General features: G+C 33.9%; 1 protein-coding gene across 1 annotated transcript in view; it reads right to left on the bottom strand.

Annotated features, from left to right (window-relative positions):
* Positions 1 to 210: 210 nt before the first annotated feature.
* ACTR3 (actin related protein 3) overlaps positions 211 to 18,212 on the bottom strand; it is a 59,759-nt gene continuing 41,757 nt past the window's right edge. Inside the window, exons 7-12 of the mRNA XM_047722535.1 lie at positions 17,784 to 17,927; positions 15,738 to 15,911; positions 6,745 to 6,837; positions 6,418 to 6,543; positions 2,396 to 2,479; positions 211 to 1,105 (exon numbers count right to left, since the gene is read on the bottom strand). Coding sequence (XP_047578491.1) covers positions 1,010 to 1,105; positions 2,396 to 2,479; positions 6,418 to 6,543; positions 6,745 to 6,837; positions 15,738 to 15,911; positions 17,784 to 17,927 — 717 coding nt within the window. The 3' untranslated portion in view covers positions 211 to 1,009. The remainder of the gene's footprint in view (positions 1,106 to 2,395; positions 2,480 to 6,417; positions 6,544 to 6,744; positions 6,838 to 15,737; positions 15,912 to 17,783; positions 17,928 to 18,212) is intronic.

Below are 18,212 nucleotides of genomic sequence, written 5' to 3'. Positions count from 1 at the left end.
CTGCAAATGAGTTATACAAATGAAAATATCAAATGGAGATCCAGTTATCAAAATGAAAGCACTCAACATATTAAAAGTTCATAATTATTTGTTTAGAGCACATAAAAAAGTCAGCTTGCTAACCAATTGTGATTTTAAAGAATTATAGCAGAGGTTTGAAGAAAATAGATTAGTTAACTTATAAAGAGATTAAAGAGCTTGAAACAAGTATTAAAAAGAAATTTGTGCCTTTATTAGAATGGTGTTAGGCTTTAAATATACCAATTTTGGTAATCAAATTTACTTTTAATAAGAAATGACACTACAGAACTGCAGTACTGGTCCAACAGTCTTCTCTTTACTTTTCCTTTAAAGCAAGAAACAGGATTCGAGTAGTCAGAAAGCATTAGCGGGCATCAGTTAATCCAAGATACTAGCTTCTTAGTTCCAAAAGCACTTGCAAAGAAAACCATTGGGGGGTACAAGGGGGTGGAAGCCATTTGTAATAACTGGAATCCCATGAGTGTGTGTGTACGCCAAGTCTCAGGAGGCTTTTTTTTTTTTTAATTTATCCTTTACTTGGTCACTTGTTTCTCCTCAAATACTAGTTTTTCTTTGACTTTTTTCCTCAAAGTATAAAAAGTATGAAATATAAACAAGCTCTTGCATTGCACACTTAGAAGTGTACAACTCAAGCATTATAGAGCTATCTACATACCGATAAATCCCATCAAATCTTGGATAATTCAATAATATACAAAATATCAGGGCACAGAAAGAACTAAAACCCACTTCTTTTTGTTACACATAAGATTCAAATATTCAGTCTAAAGAAAAACACTTAATCATTTTGGCTCTCCTCTACATTCGCATGTTGATACACTTATTAAAATATTCCTGTATAATTATGTTTGGTCTTCTTACTTCAAGTCAGGTTTAAAACCTCAAAACCAGCCATCCAGACAAAACAGGTAATCAGAAAGATTATTTCTTCCCCACCTCCCTAGCCCCAATAATTATGAAATCAATTTTACGACATGACTCCAAACACTGGATTGTGACGACAAATGCTAGGTCCAATTTCTTCATAATCCTTTTTGGTGTGGCATACTTGGTAGAACTCAGGCTGAAAATAAAAACATGTATTTTTACAAATGTCAAAAGTGTACCAACTCTCAAAATGCTTTAAAATAGAACAAAATGTTTACTATTAGTCCATCTGGGTATTTAAATGAAGCTTAAAAATTCTAGAAACCGTGACTTAAAAATCAGCTACAAACAGTTATCAGAAATGAAAAGCAGGATTTAACACATGTCCTAAGACACATCCTCCTACCTCAACATGATTCTGACATTCTGAGGACTGGAAGACTGATTCTCAAAAGGTCAAACTATTCTGGTGAGATTTCCCCACACTGTACAATAAATCAATATTCTAAAAAAGCAGCATTAATTTAAAATATAAATAAGGGGCACCTAAGAGGTGCAGTTGGCTAAGTGTCTGACTCTTTAGGCTCAGGTCAATGATCTCAAGGCCATGGGATCAAGCCCGCATTGGGATCCATGCTGAGCGCTGAGGAGTCTGCTTCAGATTCTCTCTCTCTCCCTCTTGCTTCCCCACTCGTACTGTCACTCTCTCTCACTCTCTAAAATAGATACAATTTTTAAAGTAAAATAAAATATAAACTCCTCTTAGTCATATACAAAAACTTCTAGATTGTTTCCTCAATAAAGGTCTGATATAGTTAGAGGCTCTCTCCCTTAACTTCTTCAAAGGGCAAATTTACAAACTCATTAGGTTATATGGAACAAATGGAAGATAACTAAAATAAGAAAGTAACTACCTCTTATTTTTCAATGGTTTTAAAAATCCAAGTTTATGTAATTTTCAATAATTCAGATAAAATTTCTTTATCTTATTTAATACTCTGTACTACAAGATAAAGCACTGATATTTAATAGGCAAATGATGTTAAATTATCTTTTAAAGAGGTTTTAAGATGTTTTGTTTTGGGGAAATGGCCCTTAGAATAATTCCCTTTACTAACTTTTGAACATCATACTTCCTATGCAGTGATCTTGATGTTTTTAAATATTTGCACAGAAAAAGCAATGACCTTCTGATATCTGTATCATCACAAGATTAAAAGAACTTTACCTACAGATTAGTTTTAAAACTCTTAAGTGTTCACCTAAAAAACTGTCTAAGCAAGCAAAAACTAAAATCCAAATACCTACATTTTAAAATACTATGTACATACAGACGTTTCTAATTTTAAAACTTTCTCATGCAATCTACAGCTATATGCAGATAAATTTAAAGAAATTTCCCTTGTTATTCTACACTGCATATACACTGGCAATTTCTTCTCTCTGGGAAAAAAAAATCAAATTTGAAATAGAAGCTTTATCTCACCGTGGAAGCCAGCATGGATCCTCCAAACCAAACTGCATATCGCTGCATGTGGTGTGTAATGACTTGTACATCAATAGGTTTTGGCTAAAAATGACATAGCAAGAGCAGTTCAATAGTAAATTCAAGTAACAATTTCTGTATCATTTAACTGTAAATGTATGTAACACAAAACTGTGTACTGAAAAGTAAATAAAACTTCAAAAGAGGCAGGATGCATATAAAGCAAAATAGAATACAACAGAAACAAATTAAGCTAATTTTATTTTTTAAAAGTAATAATAGCCACACTGAAGTGGGGAAATAGACTAACCCCAGTAACTTTTGAACACGGGATTATGACTAGCCCTCTGTCTTAAGAGAAAAACGAAGTAGGGTGACTGGGTAGCACTGTGGGTTAAGCCTCTGACTCTTGGGTTTTAGCTAAGGTCATGATCTCAGGGTCAAGAGACCTAGCCCCACCTTGGCCGGCATGCTCAGGGCAGAGTCTGCTTAGGACTCTCCCTCCCTCTTCCTATCTTTTTGTTTAAAAAGATAAAAATGAGGTAAATATTGAACTCCAGTTAGTTTTTTTATCACTGTGGTATGGATTAATAATTCTGAAAGCACTATAATATGTATTACAGTTTGAGCAAAAACATAAATATACTGTTTCTGTCAGAGTATATAGCATTACAAATACGGAAAAGTGGAAGGCTACAATGAACTTCTGGTATTCTGGAGCTAGCAGTATCACTATGAATTAAGTTTTTAATTTATATAAATATAAAACTGGATACAGAGGAGTGTGTATATGCATGTGCACAAACACCTCCCAGTTCTGACTCCCAAGAAGGCCTAAGGCAGTGACCCTCAGTAACAATGAGTATTTGGTTCTTTTTTTTTTTTTTTTTTTTTTTAAGATTTTATTTATTTATTTGTCAGAGAAAGAGAGAGCACAAGCAGGAGGAGTGGCAGGAAGAGGGAGGAGCAGGCTCCCTGGTGAGGAAGCAGCCCAATGCAGGGCTCCATCCCAGGTCACTGAGATCATGACCTGAGCTGAAGGCAGACACAACGGACTGAGCCACCCAGGCAATCCCCAAAATGTGTTTCCTAAATAGCATTCTCCACTAAAACGAACAAGGGTGTCTCCAGAAAGGGGGAAAAAAAAAAAAAAAAAAAGGCTGATTCCAATATTGGAGAACAGAAAGTACAAGATGAATCTGAATTGTTCTGCTGTGTCAAGGAGTAGCAAGAGCCTAAATACTAGGGCCACATCAAAAGGACAAAAAGCCACCTTTAATGGTTCCCACTGGCCAAATCTGAGAAAATTTGAGCATCAAAATTAAAGATATTAATAGTATTGATATGTTAATATTTTATTGCAATGATATTAGTGATACAGCCTAAAGAAAAATATAAGAAATCACGTTTTTATAGAGGTATTACTGAATGAATGAATGAGAGGGGAAAACTCTTCCTTACAGTAAAATGAGACTAAAAACCACAGAAGGAATAACAGAATTTGCAAAATACCAGTTGGCAACTACCACATAGTGGTAACTATTTTAGAAAAGAGAAATGGATGTTAAAACCAGTGGTTCAAAGTCTGATAAGAAACATGATAGCTACATAGTCTGAAAGTATCTTCCCGTAGTATTCTTACTACACATAAAGAAAAAATAATAACTTTATAGAGAAACCCAGCAGACACAACTTTAACCAACTGATCAAAATTAACATCTGGGACAAATTACACCATGTGTCTAGTGATACAACCAACTTAAAAAGGATACAACATCATTTCTGTGGTATTACTGCCAAAAGTACATAATCTAAACCTAACTAATCATGAGGAAATACCAGACAATCCCAAATTGAGAAACATTCTGTAAAATAAATGGCCTGTATTCTTAAAAAAAAAAAAAGTTAAGGTTAAATAAGAAAGACAAAAAAGGGGTTTTGGGTGGCTCAGTCAGTGTGGAGTCTGCTTCAGATTCTTTCTCCTTCTCCCTCTCCCTCAAACCCTCTCCACTCAAGAGCACTTACGCACACACTCTCGCTTGCTCTCTAAAATGAATAAATAAATGGAAGAAAGAAAGGAAGGAAGGAAGGATGAATGAATATAAAAGAAGACTGAGTACTTCAGATTGAAGGGACATGATAGCGAATTAATGAATTGAAACATGCAATCCTAAGATTGGATTCTAGACCAAAAAAAGGTATGTATTTTTTCTCCCTTTTGCTATAAAGGACAATAATGGAAGAAGTGGTGAAATGTGAATCAGGTCTATAACTAGATTTTTTACTTTATCAGATTAGTTTTGTGACATTTGCAATGTCCTGTTTTAGGGCATACACACTTAAGTATTTAGGCATGATGGGACATTATACTTCCAATTCATTCTCAAATAGTTCAGAAAAAATATTTGCACATATAGGTATGTGTGTTTATTTGTGTATGTAGGTATCTTTGTAGATACAGAATAAAGCAAATATAAAATGCTAACATTTGGAAAATCTAGGTGAACGATATACAGAAATTCCTATTAGGTTTTGTATGTTTTCTATAAGTATGAAATTATTTCAAAATAAAAAGTTTAAAAATATTTACATGTCATAAAAAATGGCATTTTTTTTTTTTTTGGTTAAGAAAAGTTATTTACTTGTCTTTAAAAATTACAAATTGAAAGGCAATAAAGTCAGATTTAGATACAGATATATAAAAACGTGATGAAAATCCATAAAAATATAAAGTAAAATAAAAAAGAAGGCAGAGTCCTCCAGTAAACTGGATTTCTCCTTTATCATTAATGTCAGTAGAGTGCTAATATCACTGAGGAGGAAAAAAAAAAGTCCTCATTTCTTATTTTGAAATGTACAAAAAGCCTAAAAATGTTAAATTTTTACTTTACTAAAATACTATACTAATAAACGGCATTTGTTTCATTTATCTATAGTGAGCCCATTACAAACTAAACAACTACTTTGAAACAAACTTTTTTTACTGTGCTCCAAGCATAAGTTTAAGATAATCAAAATTTAGGGACTGAAAACAGTCAGCTGTCATCCAATTTCTAAATAAGCAGTAAACCCTAGAAGATTATGTTTTAGTTTTAAATAATTTTGAATGACTAGTAGTCTCAGATGAAGCCCTAATTCTTGATCATTTTCCAAGTTGAATAAAGCTTGTTTTTATTTAGCAATGTATCCTCTAAGTCAATATTTTGCTTCAATATTCTGCACTGAGCAAGGATGAAACATAACATTTACTGAAAAACTGTCTCATAAATATAGAAAGCAAGCATCTGAGAATTTAAATTCATTTTGATTTCGACAGCAAACCCAAAGTCCAGGACATGTAAAAGAAGTTATTTCTGCTAAACCACCAACTGGATTTCACACTATGAGGCTGCTGTGGGGAAGCTAGAATGAGTCTGTGCAAGCAGGATAAACCTCACAACATCAGGTTCTCTATCAACTAGGCTTTGTTGTACTGCTATAGTACTCTTTAAAATTGTGTGGGTCCTTAAGGAGTATTATCCCTAAAATATGCAAGGAATTCTTCTCTATGTAAGTTATCCGTGAGATACGTATGAATTATTGTCACTCACACAGGCTAACAAAATTTTCCATAAATGTTGATACCATCCTAGAGGAATCAAATGACCAATCAAGGACATGATATTCTTGAACGATTCCATGTATGTAAATCTTTTAAAACTATATGTTTTTCTGAATACATGCACAGTTAAAAACATGACCCGGGTAACCTAAACTCATGATAGCAACTACCCTCAGGAGGAAAAAGAAAGGATGGAAACCAAACAGTGAAAGGAAAAGGTCTAAGGAAGGTAAGATACTCTTTTTGTAATATTTTATTTCTTAAAATAAGATCTCAATATGATTAACCACTTTCCATTAGAAAACCTGACAGAAATCCTCTTATTTCCCGAAATAAAAGCAGAAGTTGGCAGACATTTCCCATCCCCACTACAATTATCAAGGCACCCTCAACCCTCCCACCAATATCTGAAAAAACCAACCTTCAATCTGCCACCACTCAATTCCTCACTTAATTTCAGCCTGGCATCTACAGTTCTTTTCAAATCTCTTTGCAAGCGACGTCCAAAGTCCCTGAACATGGTTGAACCTCCAGAGAGGACAATATTCTGTATCATTGGAGAAAAATATATAAGTATGATTTTTATTTAGAAAGAAAAACAAAAAATTTTAAGACATATGAAACAGTACTAAAATCCTATCATAGGCTTTTGAAGAGAGGATTTTTAAATTTAATATTCAACAATAGACAGAAAAATAAAGAAATTTTTTAAAAGAAAACCTTGAACAATTTTGCTGTAAATACTGACCTTATAGAGTGGACGCCTGACATCAATAGGGCAATTCTGAATTACTTCATCTACAACTTCTGAGATAGGTTGAGTAAAGTCTGGATTAGCAAACTGAAAAGTAAAGGTGGATATATGATAGAAATTAGATCCCTACTTAAATATCACAATAAAAAATTAAGAAAGTTTTGAGTTTTTAAAAAAAAGGACTTTTTACAAACATAAATTCTGGTCACTAACTCAAAATTAAAGACTCTGAAATCAGAGATTTCAGAAGAAATCAAATTATAGTAATGATGATATATACCATTTCATAATCATCAGAATAGCAAAAATGTAAAAGCACACGTATACCATGAACTGGTAAAATTCCGTAGGCATGCACATGAACAGCACTCTGAAAATCTGAGCTGAAGAGCACATTCATATTTGAGGTCAAAAAAGGAAATGCCCAGTCTTCTCATTTCAGCTTTTATACTGTAAGTGTCCTTTTCATGATCTATTTAGTGCCACAGTTTCCACATTATTGTGGGTACTTTCGCTATTTAAAAGGGTCTCTGGGGCACGTGGATGGCTCAGTTGGTTGGGGGTCTGCCTCTGGCTCAGGTCATGATCTGAGGGTCCTGGAATTAAGCCCTGAGTCGAGCTCCCTGCTCCACAGGGAGTCTGCTTTCTCCTTCACCCTGCTTTTATGCTCTCACTTACTCTCTTTCTCTCAAATAAATAAAATATCTAAAATAAATAAATAAAAGGTTCCCCAACCATAGTAGTGCCAAAGTGATATCTACTATTCCTAAGCTTAAGGCTATGGTATATGTCATGGAGAAAACACAGTTTTGGATAAGGTTCATTCAGGCATGAGTCACAGTTTTGCTGTTGGCCATGGGATCAAGGCTAATAAATCAATGACATATACTAAATAGTGCATCTTTAAACAGAAACACAAATAATAGCTCTATGTTCACCTGACAAAAGTGTTGTAACCTAAAGCTCCAAGAACCTAACCCTATTTCCCTCTATGAGCAATAATTCAGTATTCACTAATTCAGTGTTCACAGCAACTTTTTGGAGTATCTACTGTGAATAATGAGAATAAACTATATCCTCACATGATGATATAACACAGTTGAACCATTACCAACAGCTGACACTCAAAAGCAAAACTCATTTTTTAAAAAGCTGACTTCAAAAAAACTTCAGTGATTCCATATATGTAAATCTTTTAAAAATGTGTTTTTCTGAATATATGCACAGTTAAACACATGAACTGGATATACACTAAATTTATAACAGCAACTGCCCTCCAGAGGAAAAAAGAAAGGATGGAAACCAAATACAGAAAGAAAAAGGTCTAAGGAAGATAAGATACTCTTTTCGTAATATTTTACTTTTTAAAATAAGATCTCAATATGGTAAATATTAAAATATTAATATGTATTTATTTGGAATGGAAGGTACATGTATTACACAAAACTCTTCAGAATTCTTTAACAGACTGGATAAGGTGTGAGGCAGAAAGCAATTTGACAACTTCAATTATTATGGAAATAGAATGAGGTTAAAAATAATAATTTTTTAAAAATGTTTATATATAACAAACAGGCCTTACGAGATAAAGGGCTAGTACCCAAATTCCATAAAGAACTTATCAAACTCAACACCCAAAGAACAAATAATCCAATCAAGAAATGGACAGAAGACATGAACAGACATTTCTGCAAAGAAGACATCCAAATGGCCAACAGACACATGAAAAAGTGCTCAACATCACCGGCATCAGGGAAATACAAATCAAAACCACAGTGCGATACCACCTCACACCAGTCAGAATGGCTGAAATGAATAAGTTAGGATAGGACAGATGTTGGCGAGGATGCGGAGAAAGGGGAACTTACACTGTTGGTGGGAATGCATGGTGGTGCAGCCACTCTGGAAAACAGTATGGAGGTTCCTCAAAAAGCTGAAAATAGAGCTACCCTAAGATCCAGCAATCACACTACTGGGTATTTACCCTAAACATACAAATTTAGTGATCCAAAGGGGCACGTGCACCCCAGTGTTTATAGCAGCAATGTCCACAATAGCCAAACTATGGAAAGAACCTAGATATTCATCAACAGATGAATGGATAAAGAATATGTGGTATATACACATACAATGGAATACTATGCAGCCATCAAAAATGAAATCTTGCCATCTGCAACAATGTGGATGGAACTAGAAGGTATTATGCTAAGCAAAATAAGTCAATCAGAGAAAGACAATTATCATATGCTCTCTCTGACATGAGGAATTTGAGAGGCAGGGCGGGGGGTCATGAGGGTAGAGTGGGAAAAAATGAAACAAGATGGGACCAGGGAGGGGGACAAACCATAAGAGAATCTTAATCTCACAAAACAAACTGAGGGTTCCTGGGGAGCTGGGGGTAGGGATAGGGTGGCTGGGTTATGGACATTGGGGAGGGTATGCGCTTTGGTGAGTGCTGTTAATTGTGTTAAGACTGATGATTCACAGACCTGTACCCCTGAAGCAAATAATACATTATATGTTAATAATAAATAAATAAATAAAGCTTAGCAACAGAAAAAAACTTTTTTTATATACAGCAAACAGGCCTTATAAAAGGAGAAATAAGATTAAGGAGGTCTTCCTTTCTTCCCTGTTATTTATTTTTATATGCATGCTTATGACCCTCCAAAATCATATAGAGAAATGTGGCTTAATCTGAACCTTGAGAACCCAACCTATAGACTATTTGTTCTGTCAGAAGTAATCCATACTGTATTCTGTGGAAAAATAGGAGAACATAACTCAACTCAGGTGGCTCTGTATGCCATGTATAGACAAGCTTAGTTTACTGGCAGGGAATGGCTCAATCCATAACTAACTAGAATGAGCAAAAGAACTGGCATCCTGAAAATTTTATTTTGTCATCTGTAGAAACTCTCTAGGTTCTGACTACAAAATTTCTAAGGAAACTAAGTTCTCAAAACATGCTTTTATGATCCCATAAAGATACCTCAACCTGAGACCTTGATATGAGATTTAATCCCCAAAATGTGGACAGAGACCAATTTGATGGAAAATATGTTCCAGGATATCTTAATATAATACCGACTTATTAATACAGAACTTACAAATTCTCTACATTATCTTTATTAGCTATATTCCCTTAATATCTACCTAAACAACACATACACATACACACACACCCTCACAGAGGAGCACATGTGCTCATGAGACTAACCCTCCCGTAATTCTTTCCTTAACCTTTAAGACAGTGATCTGCTTTAACATAAGCAAGTAAGACAGGAATGGAGTAATTCATTCCTATGCTGGGCCCTTCTCATAGCAATTTTTAATCAAGAACATACAAAAGAAAGAATTTATACATTCTTTAAATATTCACATATTTTGGATCTATCCACAGATATTTTGATTTAAAAAGACATGAAGTCTGATTTGAATACATCTTCACAAAAAGCTCATGGACCATTATGCTATACAGAATCCCAGATAAGAAGAAGAATATGCAATAAAGCAGCAAACATGGATACTTAGTAAATAAACAAAGGAAAAGAGTAAAAATTAACAATAAATTGTTGTAGGTTACTTAATACTTGACTATGCTCAACCTAGGGTCTCCAATAAGACTATCTTTAGGCCTTTTGTTTTCATTTTCAGCAAAAGGGTTAGTCTTGCCTCTAAATGCTCTCTGATCAGGTCTTAATACTACTGTAAGTGGCTATCAAAGGAGTATCTTTTCTCTCTTCTGGAAAATTTATAGAGAATACACCCAAGCAAACAAAACAGTCCAAATAGCTTTGTCAAAAAAAAAACTTAAATTTCCTTCAGAGAAAAAAAAAAAAAATTCAGAGTGCCAAGCCAAGCCTGTTCCTTCTAAAAACAGTTCTTTCAAGCATCTGTGATGAATTTAGCTATTCAAAAAATAAATACCCCTACTCTTTCATACAGTTTATGTTCGGTTCCAAGTTTAGATACCTACACTTTCATCTAGACAAAACAAAAAACAGAGTGACTATTTCAAATGACAGAGGAACTCTGGCACAGAAATATCTAGAACTACAAAAGACAGAATCTTAAAATTCACTTGGGAAGTGACACAGTTCATAGGATACCAAAAAAAAAAAGTCTATTCTGGAAAAACATGGTGAACTAAGCACACATATCTCAACTTGTTCTCCCTACTAAAAGCAACAAAAAAGAAATTTTTTTTAAAAGGAATAATCCCAAATGTATGGAGAGAACAGAACAAGAAGAAACAGCAACAAAATCTGGCAAACTAGAATCTGGAAAGCAGATGGACAAGACATGCACTCCCTCCAAAACACTTAGTAAGTCGTCAGTTGGGAAAGCCAAGAATAAGGCTATTTTCTATTACCACCCCTCTCCCCCAAGAACTGGCTGTACCTGTCAGCACTGAAAGTGAGGTAGAAGGACAGGAAGGAACACTGGTTGAAAGTCTCTGTGGAAAAGCAATTAAATCACAAACCCCAACCAAATAATCTATGAAATGCCTCCTCATCCAAGGAGAAAGGTGACTTACCTATTCTCTAAAGGAATAAATTAGAGCCCGGGGACTCTTATAAATGGCTGAAAAGAATGAAAGCTGGGGGCTTTTAAGTGAACGTATGCAGCCTACTGCTGACACACAATGGCTGACCCTCTTCCCATTTGGCTGCCAACCTCTACCTTCCAGGCAGCAATCTTCCTGGGACTATGTGAAATGACCTAAAGAAACATACATAGGGCACTCTCCCAAAGAAAAGGACATACTCTACAAGCCCCATCCACAAAGCTCAGATTTCCAATCAGATTTTTAGTGTTCCCTTCTTAAATGAGTGGTTCTCAAAAACCTCTAGCATGAAAAATACAAGAATCAAAACAAAGAAAACAAAGAGAAAAAGCAACCTGGAGAAAAAGACTAGGCAGAAAGAAGAAAACTTAAAAAAACCTAGACTAATATCCTGAGAGAGCCAGAAGATACGCAAACATGAAACAAGAACAGAGCAGCATAAAAAAGGAATATTCAAGAGCAGACATAGGGGAGCCCTTGAAAATTAGGTATGTTACCAGAAATAAATTCAGTTAAATGTTCAGAAGATAAAACTGAAGAAATAACCTAGAGAGTGGAACAAAAAGTACAACTAGAAGAGAAAAAGAGAGTACATCAGAATGTCAGGGAACAAAGGGACAATATACAAGTATCTGGAAAGAAAAAAAGCAGGCCCTATAAAAGGTTTAGGAATCAGAACAACTTTTCACTTCAAGCTATAACAGGAAGCAACTGAGCTGAGGCTTCAAAATGCTGAGGAAAAATGATTTACAATCTAGAATTCTATACCCAATTATCAGACAACCATAAAGGTAAAATGAATACATTTTCAAACATGCAAGATTTTGAAATTTTCATTCTTCATGTGCCCTTTATATCAGGAATCCCAAATGGAAATGATTTCCACCAAAATAAAGATAAAGATATGGGATAGAGGGAAGAGGGATTTAAGTGAGAGGCAAAAGGAATCTCCACAATGATGGTGAAGGAAGATGACAACTCTTTACCAGGTGCAGAAGGAAACAGGTTCTGATTGGGACATAACACATGCTCTGGAAAATTAAATTGATTATAAAACCCTATGCATCTGAATATCCTGAGAAGACAGTTTTAAAACTGGTAGGTAGAATTCAGAGGTGAATTAAGGATCCAGTATTTTAAAACTAAGCAAACAAGTTACTATTTCCCATGGAAAACAAAATATAGGACAGAAAAATATTTCATGGTAAACTGCATAACTCAGATTTGATCAGAATTTGTGTTCACAAGATCTGATTAAAATTTGTGTTCACAAAAATGTAGGAACTGCATTTTTACCTAACTAAAATCATAATGTAATTACTGGGACAAAAAGGTATGGAAAGGTATTGCTTGTCATGGCAAAAAAAGAAAGGGAGAAAAGGCAATCCTCTTCCTCTCTATCTGGAAACTGACAGAAAATGCCTAAAACTGAAAAATGCAACCAAAGCAATGTGTAGCAAGGAGGCAATCACCAAAACAATCAACTAAAAAAGGTTGAAGTGCTTACCTCTAGGAAAAAAAATAGAGAAGTATGCAGGACACTCCTAGTTTTTGTTAGAAGTTCAATAATCAAGACTTTTAAACAATGTGCATATGCATAACTGGTTTTAAAAAAGAACTCAGAAGAAGAGAAAAATATGGATTTCTACAGAAGAAATTATTTACAAAGAAAAAATGCTACAGAGAGTAAAAGATGTCTCAAAGTTTTAAAAAACTTAATAAAGAAAACTTAGCTTATCAAATGATAAAGATTAAATTAAAGGAAAAATATTACATATAAAACATTAGCAGCAAGGTAAACTGACATCCTGACAACTATCCCTTTCCTAAGCAACACAACACAACCAAAACAACAGTTTATTTATGTATCTAATATGTCAAAAATTAAGACTGTCAGGACCTTGCTGAGGGTGTTAAGTATTCCACTCAAATGCTTCCTCCTTTAAAATCCAAGATACCTCTTACCTCCCACGCTATTATCTATCTTATATGATCCTATTCATCTAGGACTTTGGTTCTGAATCTTCTGCAATTCTCTAATTCCTGTCCTCCACATGGAGGTTTAGTACATCTCTCCAGTATTTCAACTTCAACTGATGTTCTTTAACCTGTGACCTTTAATACGTTCAACTTCAGCAGTTCACATATACATGACCCCAAAAGAAAATGTGACCTGACTGCCAGATACACAGTTATCTTTTGATCTTCTTAAATTACTACTAATATGACAGAAGAAAACTATAAGAAAGGATAAATGCCCAAGGATGAAAAGAGAAGGTGAGTAAACATAAATAAAATACTTCAATCCTGTTTGGAAGACAAAAAAAGAATGTTACATCCTAAGTGCCTCCAGAGGGCATACTGCTAAGAAGTCAATCCATTCACCCTGCAGAACCTTGGAAGTCCCCAAAATTCAAAGGATAACAAACCACAAAGAAAAAAGTAAAACAAGGTTTTAAAAACACTGTTAAATTTCTCTATATAGAAATAGACCCCCAAGATCCCTTCAGATTACAGTTAATTACACAACCTCAATGAATAAATAAAATAAATGAACAGAGAGAAAATGACACGAAGAAATGAGGTAAAAATTTAGGAGAAGCTCAATTTTAAGAGAAAAAATTTACATTACAATTTTGCCTCAAAAGCAAAAAATATTAACAGGTATAATAATATTTATATACTGTAAAACTACTGATTTAGCTAGTAACTATAACATAACATACAGACAGGCTAAAGGAAGAGGGTCTAAGGAAATATCAACTAACCTAAAAGGAAGCTGGTAGATAAATTACTTATGTTGCTATGTCAAGAAATAAGAGGACAAATATTTGGAGATGTGCAGGTAATTGCCAAGAGTGCAGGCTAAGTGAGAGCTAGTGAATGCTCTGCGGAACACAGAAAGAGTGAGAGTAGGGGTGGAGGATGAGGAGCTGCTATTTTTATTTAAGCCTGTCAGTGTTCTTATAAAACTTTTAAAACTATGTACATATGTCCTTTTATGAATTTTTATTTTAAAGACTGCAAAGAAAATGTACTGTCTAAAGCCTTAAAACACCCATATACTTGTCTGACCACAATGCCTTATCCCAGGTGCTCGCTCACTCCTTTGCTCCCAATTTACAGCTATATGCCAATTCATCATGATCTCTGATTCCTGCCCATATCTCCTTCGCATCCAGCTGTTCAAGTTACACATATGGGAATCACAGATTTTTCATATTTACTCCCCTCACATCTAAGTAATCAGTAAGTCACGTTCATTCTATTGCTTTTTCTTACCTCCTTCTCAATCTGAGTGGCCTGACTACTTATCCTTCATCTGGAAAACTGCAATAAACTTACCTGTTTCCAACACAATTCACACCCCTGTTTCAAATCCATCCAAACCAGTGCTGTCAGAGTGATCTTTCTAATCTATGTCATTTGCACTAAAGATCTCTGCACAGAATCCAGAACTACTTTCGATAGCATATTAGTCCCTCATAAATACCCATCTGGGCCCATCTCCTACCAATCCCTTCCTTTATAATTTTATTACCTAGCAATCTCCTATCCCAAACTTCTACCCAACCTATCTCTTCTGCCAGAAAGATACTTCCCTAACATACTTGCCTGACAAATATGTATTCACCCTTGAAGTCTCAGTTCATAAGAAGCTTCCTTAGTTCTCCCAAGCAGACTTAGATTGTCTTTGTTCCTATGCCCTCCCCAAATCCATGCATTTATTGAAACAACTATGCCTGTTTAGATATTCATCTTCCTTACTCTCTGAGTTCAGTAAGGGCAACATAAAATACTTTTTCATCTTTAAATATCCCATACTTCAACTGAGACCATGAAAATCATATTCACTATTTGCTAAGTGAATAAACAATATTAAAAAATAACTTTTTAATGCCAAGTAAGCACACTTGGCATTTAATGTAATTCTATTAATAAATTTCTTCTATTAAGTTACTGGAAGAATTTTTCATATTAAAAACACACCTTTTATTTACTTAATAAAACCCTCCATGTTGCTAACATTTCATAGAGACAGACAACTATTTTGCTAATAAATATTTTGTTATGATAGTCGACTAACGGTTCTTGGTTTAATGGTTATTTTATATGGGGCACTGGTAGTTCTAGAACTTTTCCAAAATACTTTATTTAAATGGTCATAAATTTTAAGGGCTCCCCTCTTTCCATGATCCCACATAAGCCACAAATATTAAAAAGACAAGTTTTAGTTTTCTAAATATACAAAAAATAGTAACTCGTTTAGCCTATTTCAACATAGGAAACTATTCCTCTTGAAAATAACTCACAATAGCATTTTAGTATACAAAGGAAAAATTCCTGAGATTAACTCTTCCCTGAATTTCTCAAAACAATCCCATCTAAGAAGAAAAACAAAAAACAAAAAACTTACCTCCGGATGAAAAAAGATTTCAGGTCCCAAGAATCTTTCATAACCAACATCAATAGAAAATTCTTTCTTTGAGATAGCATTGATTCCAGTATATTGCTTAATCCATTTTGATCCATCTGTGTCATACTTGTTAAATTCTTTTACTAAATCTGGGCAGACATAACTATAGCGCTCCTAGGAAAACAAAGAAATGAGTAATTATTTCCTCATTTTAAGAACAGTAGAAAAGGATGACATATTTTTGGCAAACCAGAATCAAATGAACAAATATCTTTGGAAAATAAAATTAACAAATTAAGCTGAAGATAATTTCATGTTAGGACATTAGTTTATGTTTAGTACAAATAACTCATCTCTCATTTCCTATACATAATTTCTAGCTTCATACATATTGAATAAGATTTGATCAACTGAAGAGACAACCTCTACTATCTCAAGGTTATTTTATGAAAACATTCATTATTGTCTTCAACATTTTATGCAGTTCCAATAATTAATGGAGTCTGCATTATGAAGAGGAGAAAACAAAAAATAAATGCAGAACTAGAGAATAAGTAACAGTTGATATAACCCACAAATTAATATAGACCCTTAATTCTTAATACCTTACTGGAATAAAACTCAATATGATCTAAGTAAATGAGCAAAATAAAAAAGGCTGAAAACAAAAACTATTCTTTTTTACTGTATCACCTACAATGCCAAATTGCCGCTTATCTGATTGTAAGTCCTAAGTAAAAGTTTTCATCAAAAATACAATTCAAAAATGTTATGGGTTGTAATATTCTATTTGCAATTTATGGACTCCTGAATCCACGTTTCATTTTTTTTAAAAGAAAAACACACACTTCACATATTTTTGTTCATGAAGAATTCTAAGCCACAATAGATGCAAATACTATTACTAATAATATAAAGACATATAAGGAAAGAATATGGAAAAGAACAATTTGATGTTATTGTAGGTCTTCTTTTTCCAACATCAGAAGTAGGAATTACATGGAAATGATAATTCTTAAAATACATTCAGACTGAGCATCAGTATTCTCTAAAATAGATTTTAATCCTTGGTGCTTTTGTTATTTTTTTAAACCCCACAGGCTTCCCAAAGATGCTGAAGCAGTATTCATGTTAATTTTTTACATATTTAATTTTGCTGCCATCCTTTGAGTTAGTTTTGGCAGCCATTTCATAATTTCTTTACTACTAGGAAGCAGTAAATTCCTTAAAGTTATTTTTGCTGGGGGATTTTTGCTTTCACATACTGAAAACATATGAGAAACCTACTAAAATTTTTGTAGGTATGTTGGCAAATGATAAATTTAAAAAGCGATGCTAAGTATTTTGACAGTTTACATAAAAACACTGATCTAACAAAGACTTATATAACATACAAATTATTAAAACACCTTAAATAGTCTTCACGTTTTTCTTTTATTTGCCGTATCACGTGAGCCAAACACCACCTCTATTCTAGTGAAATGAAACAATTACATCAAAAAAATTTTTTTCAGCAGAAAATTGTTAGGATTAAAATAAAGAAATAAATAAAGAACTCAGGGGCGCCCAGATGGCTTAATGGGTTAAAGCCTCTGCTTTCGGCTTGGGCAGGCTTCCTCCTCTCTCTGCCTGCCTCTCTGCCTACTTGGGATCTTTGTCTGTCAAATAAATAAACAAAATCTTAAAAAAAATAAAAAATAAAAAATTCAGTGAAAAAATTGAGATACAAGAACTATGAAACGAACTAATTACTTTTACTATGGGGAATAATCACAAAAAATGTATGCTAAAGTCAGTTGGTACAAATGTTCTTGACTCAAATGTGAAATGTGGAGACAAGGCACGGAGCTAATCATCCCACAAAATCTCCTTACAAGAAATAAAGAGAAAACATTTTAATTAAGGGTAATAATTTACAACTGGCTAAGTAAAAAGGTTTTTGTTTTTTTTTTAAAGTACCATTCTTCACCTGAGAGTTTTCATGTTAATATTGTAAATCTGATTTTAATTTCTAGCCGAATTACATTTTCATCATTACTTTTTTACCTTTACTGCCTTAGCAGTTTCCAAGGATTGCTCTGGAGGGATTCCTACTTCTCGGTCTCTCAACAACTGCTGAATAAAATATGTTATATCTCGTCCTGCGATTGGAATGTGCTTAATACAGCTGCCAATCACATACCCTTCAGCCTATACAGGGGAAAAAAAAGTGGCAAATTTACTTTCAGTGATTTCAAAAATAAAATAACCTAAATAATCATCAAAGATCAATTTCTCAAGTTAGTGTGTTTATATTCCCAAGTACTGCTTTATCCCAGGAGAGTTCTTCTAGTCTTTATTCTTCAACCATATTCCTCACAATACTGTATAATTTATAATACTGTACAGATATTATGAACAAGAATGGCCAGCAACTTAGATTATTCTTTTACTGGTAAGAGTTTATAACTAAGACTGAAATGACTTAACAACACA

The sequence above is a fragment of the Lutra lutra genome, chromosome 3 (assembly GCF_902655055.1).
Source record: "Lutra lutra chromosome 3, mLutLut1.2, whole genome shotgun sequence".
NCBI classification, from domain to species: Eukaryota; Metazoa; Chordata; class Mammalia; order Carnivora; family Mustelidae; genus Lutra; species Lutra lutra.
The sequence above is the reverse complement of the archived record's forward strand: the minus strand, read 5'-3'. Positions and strand labels throughout refer to the sequence as shown.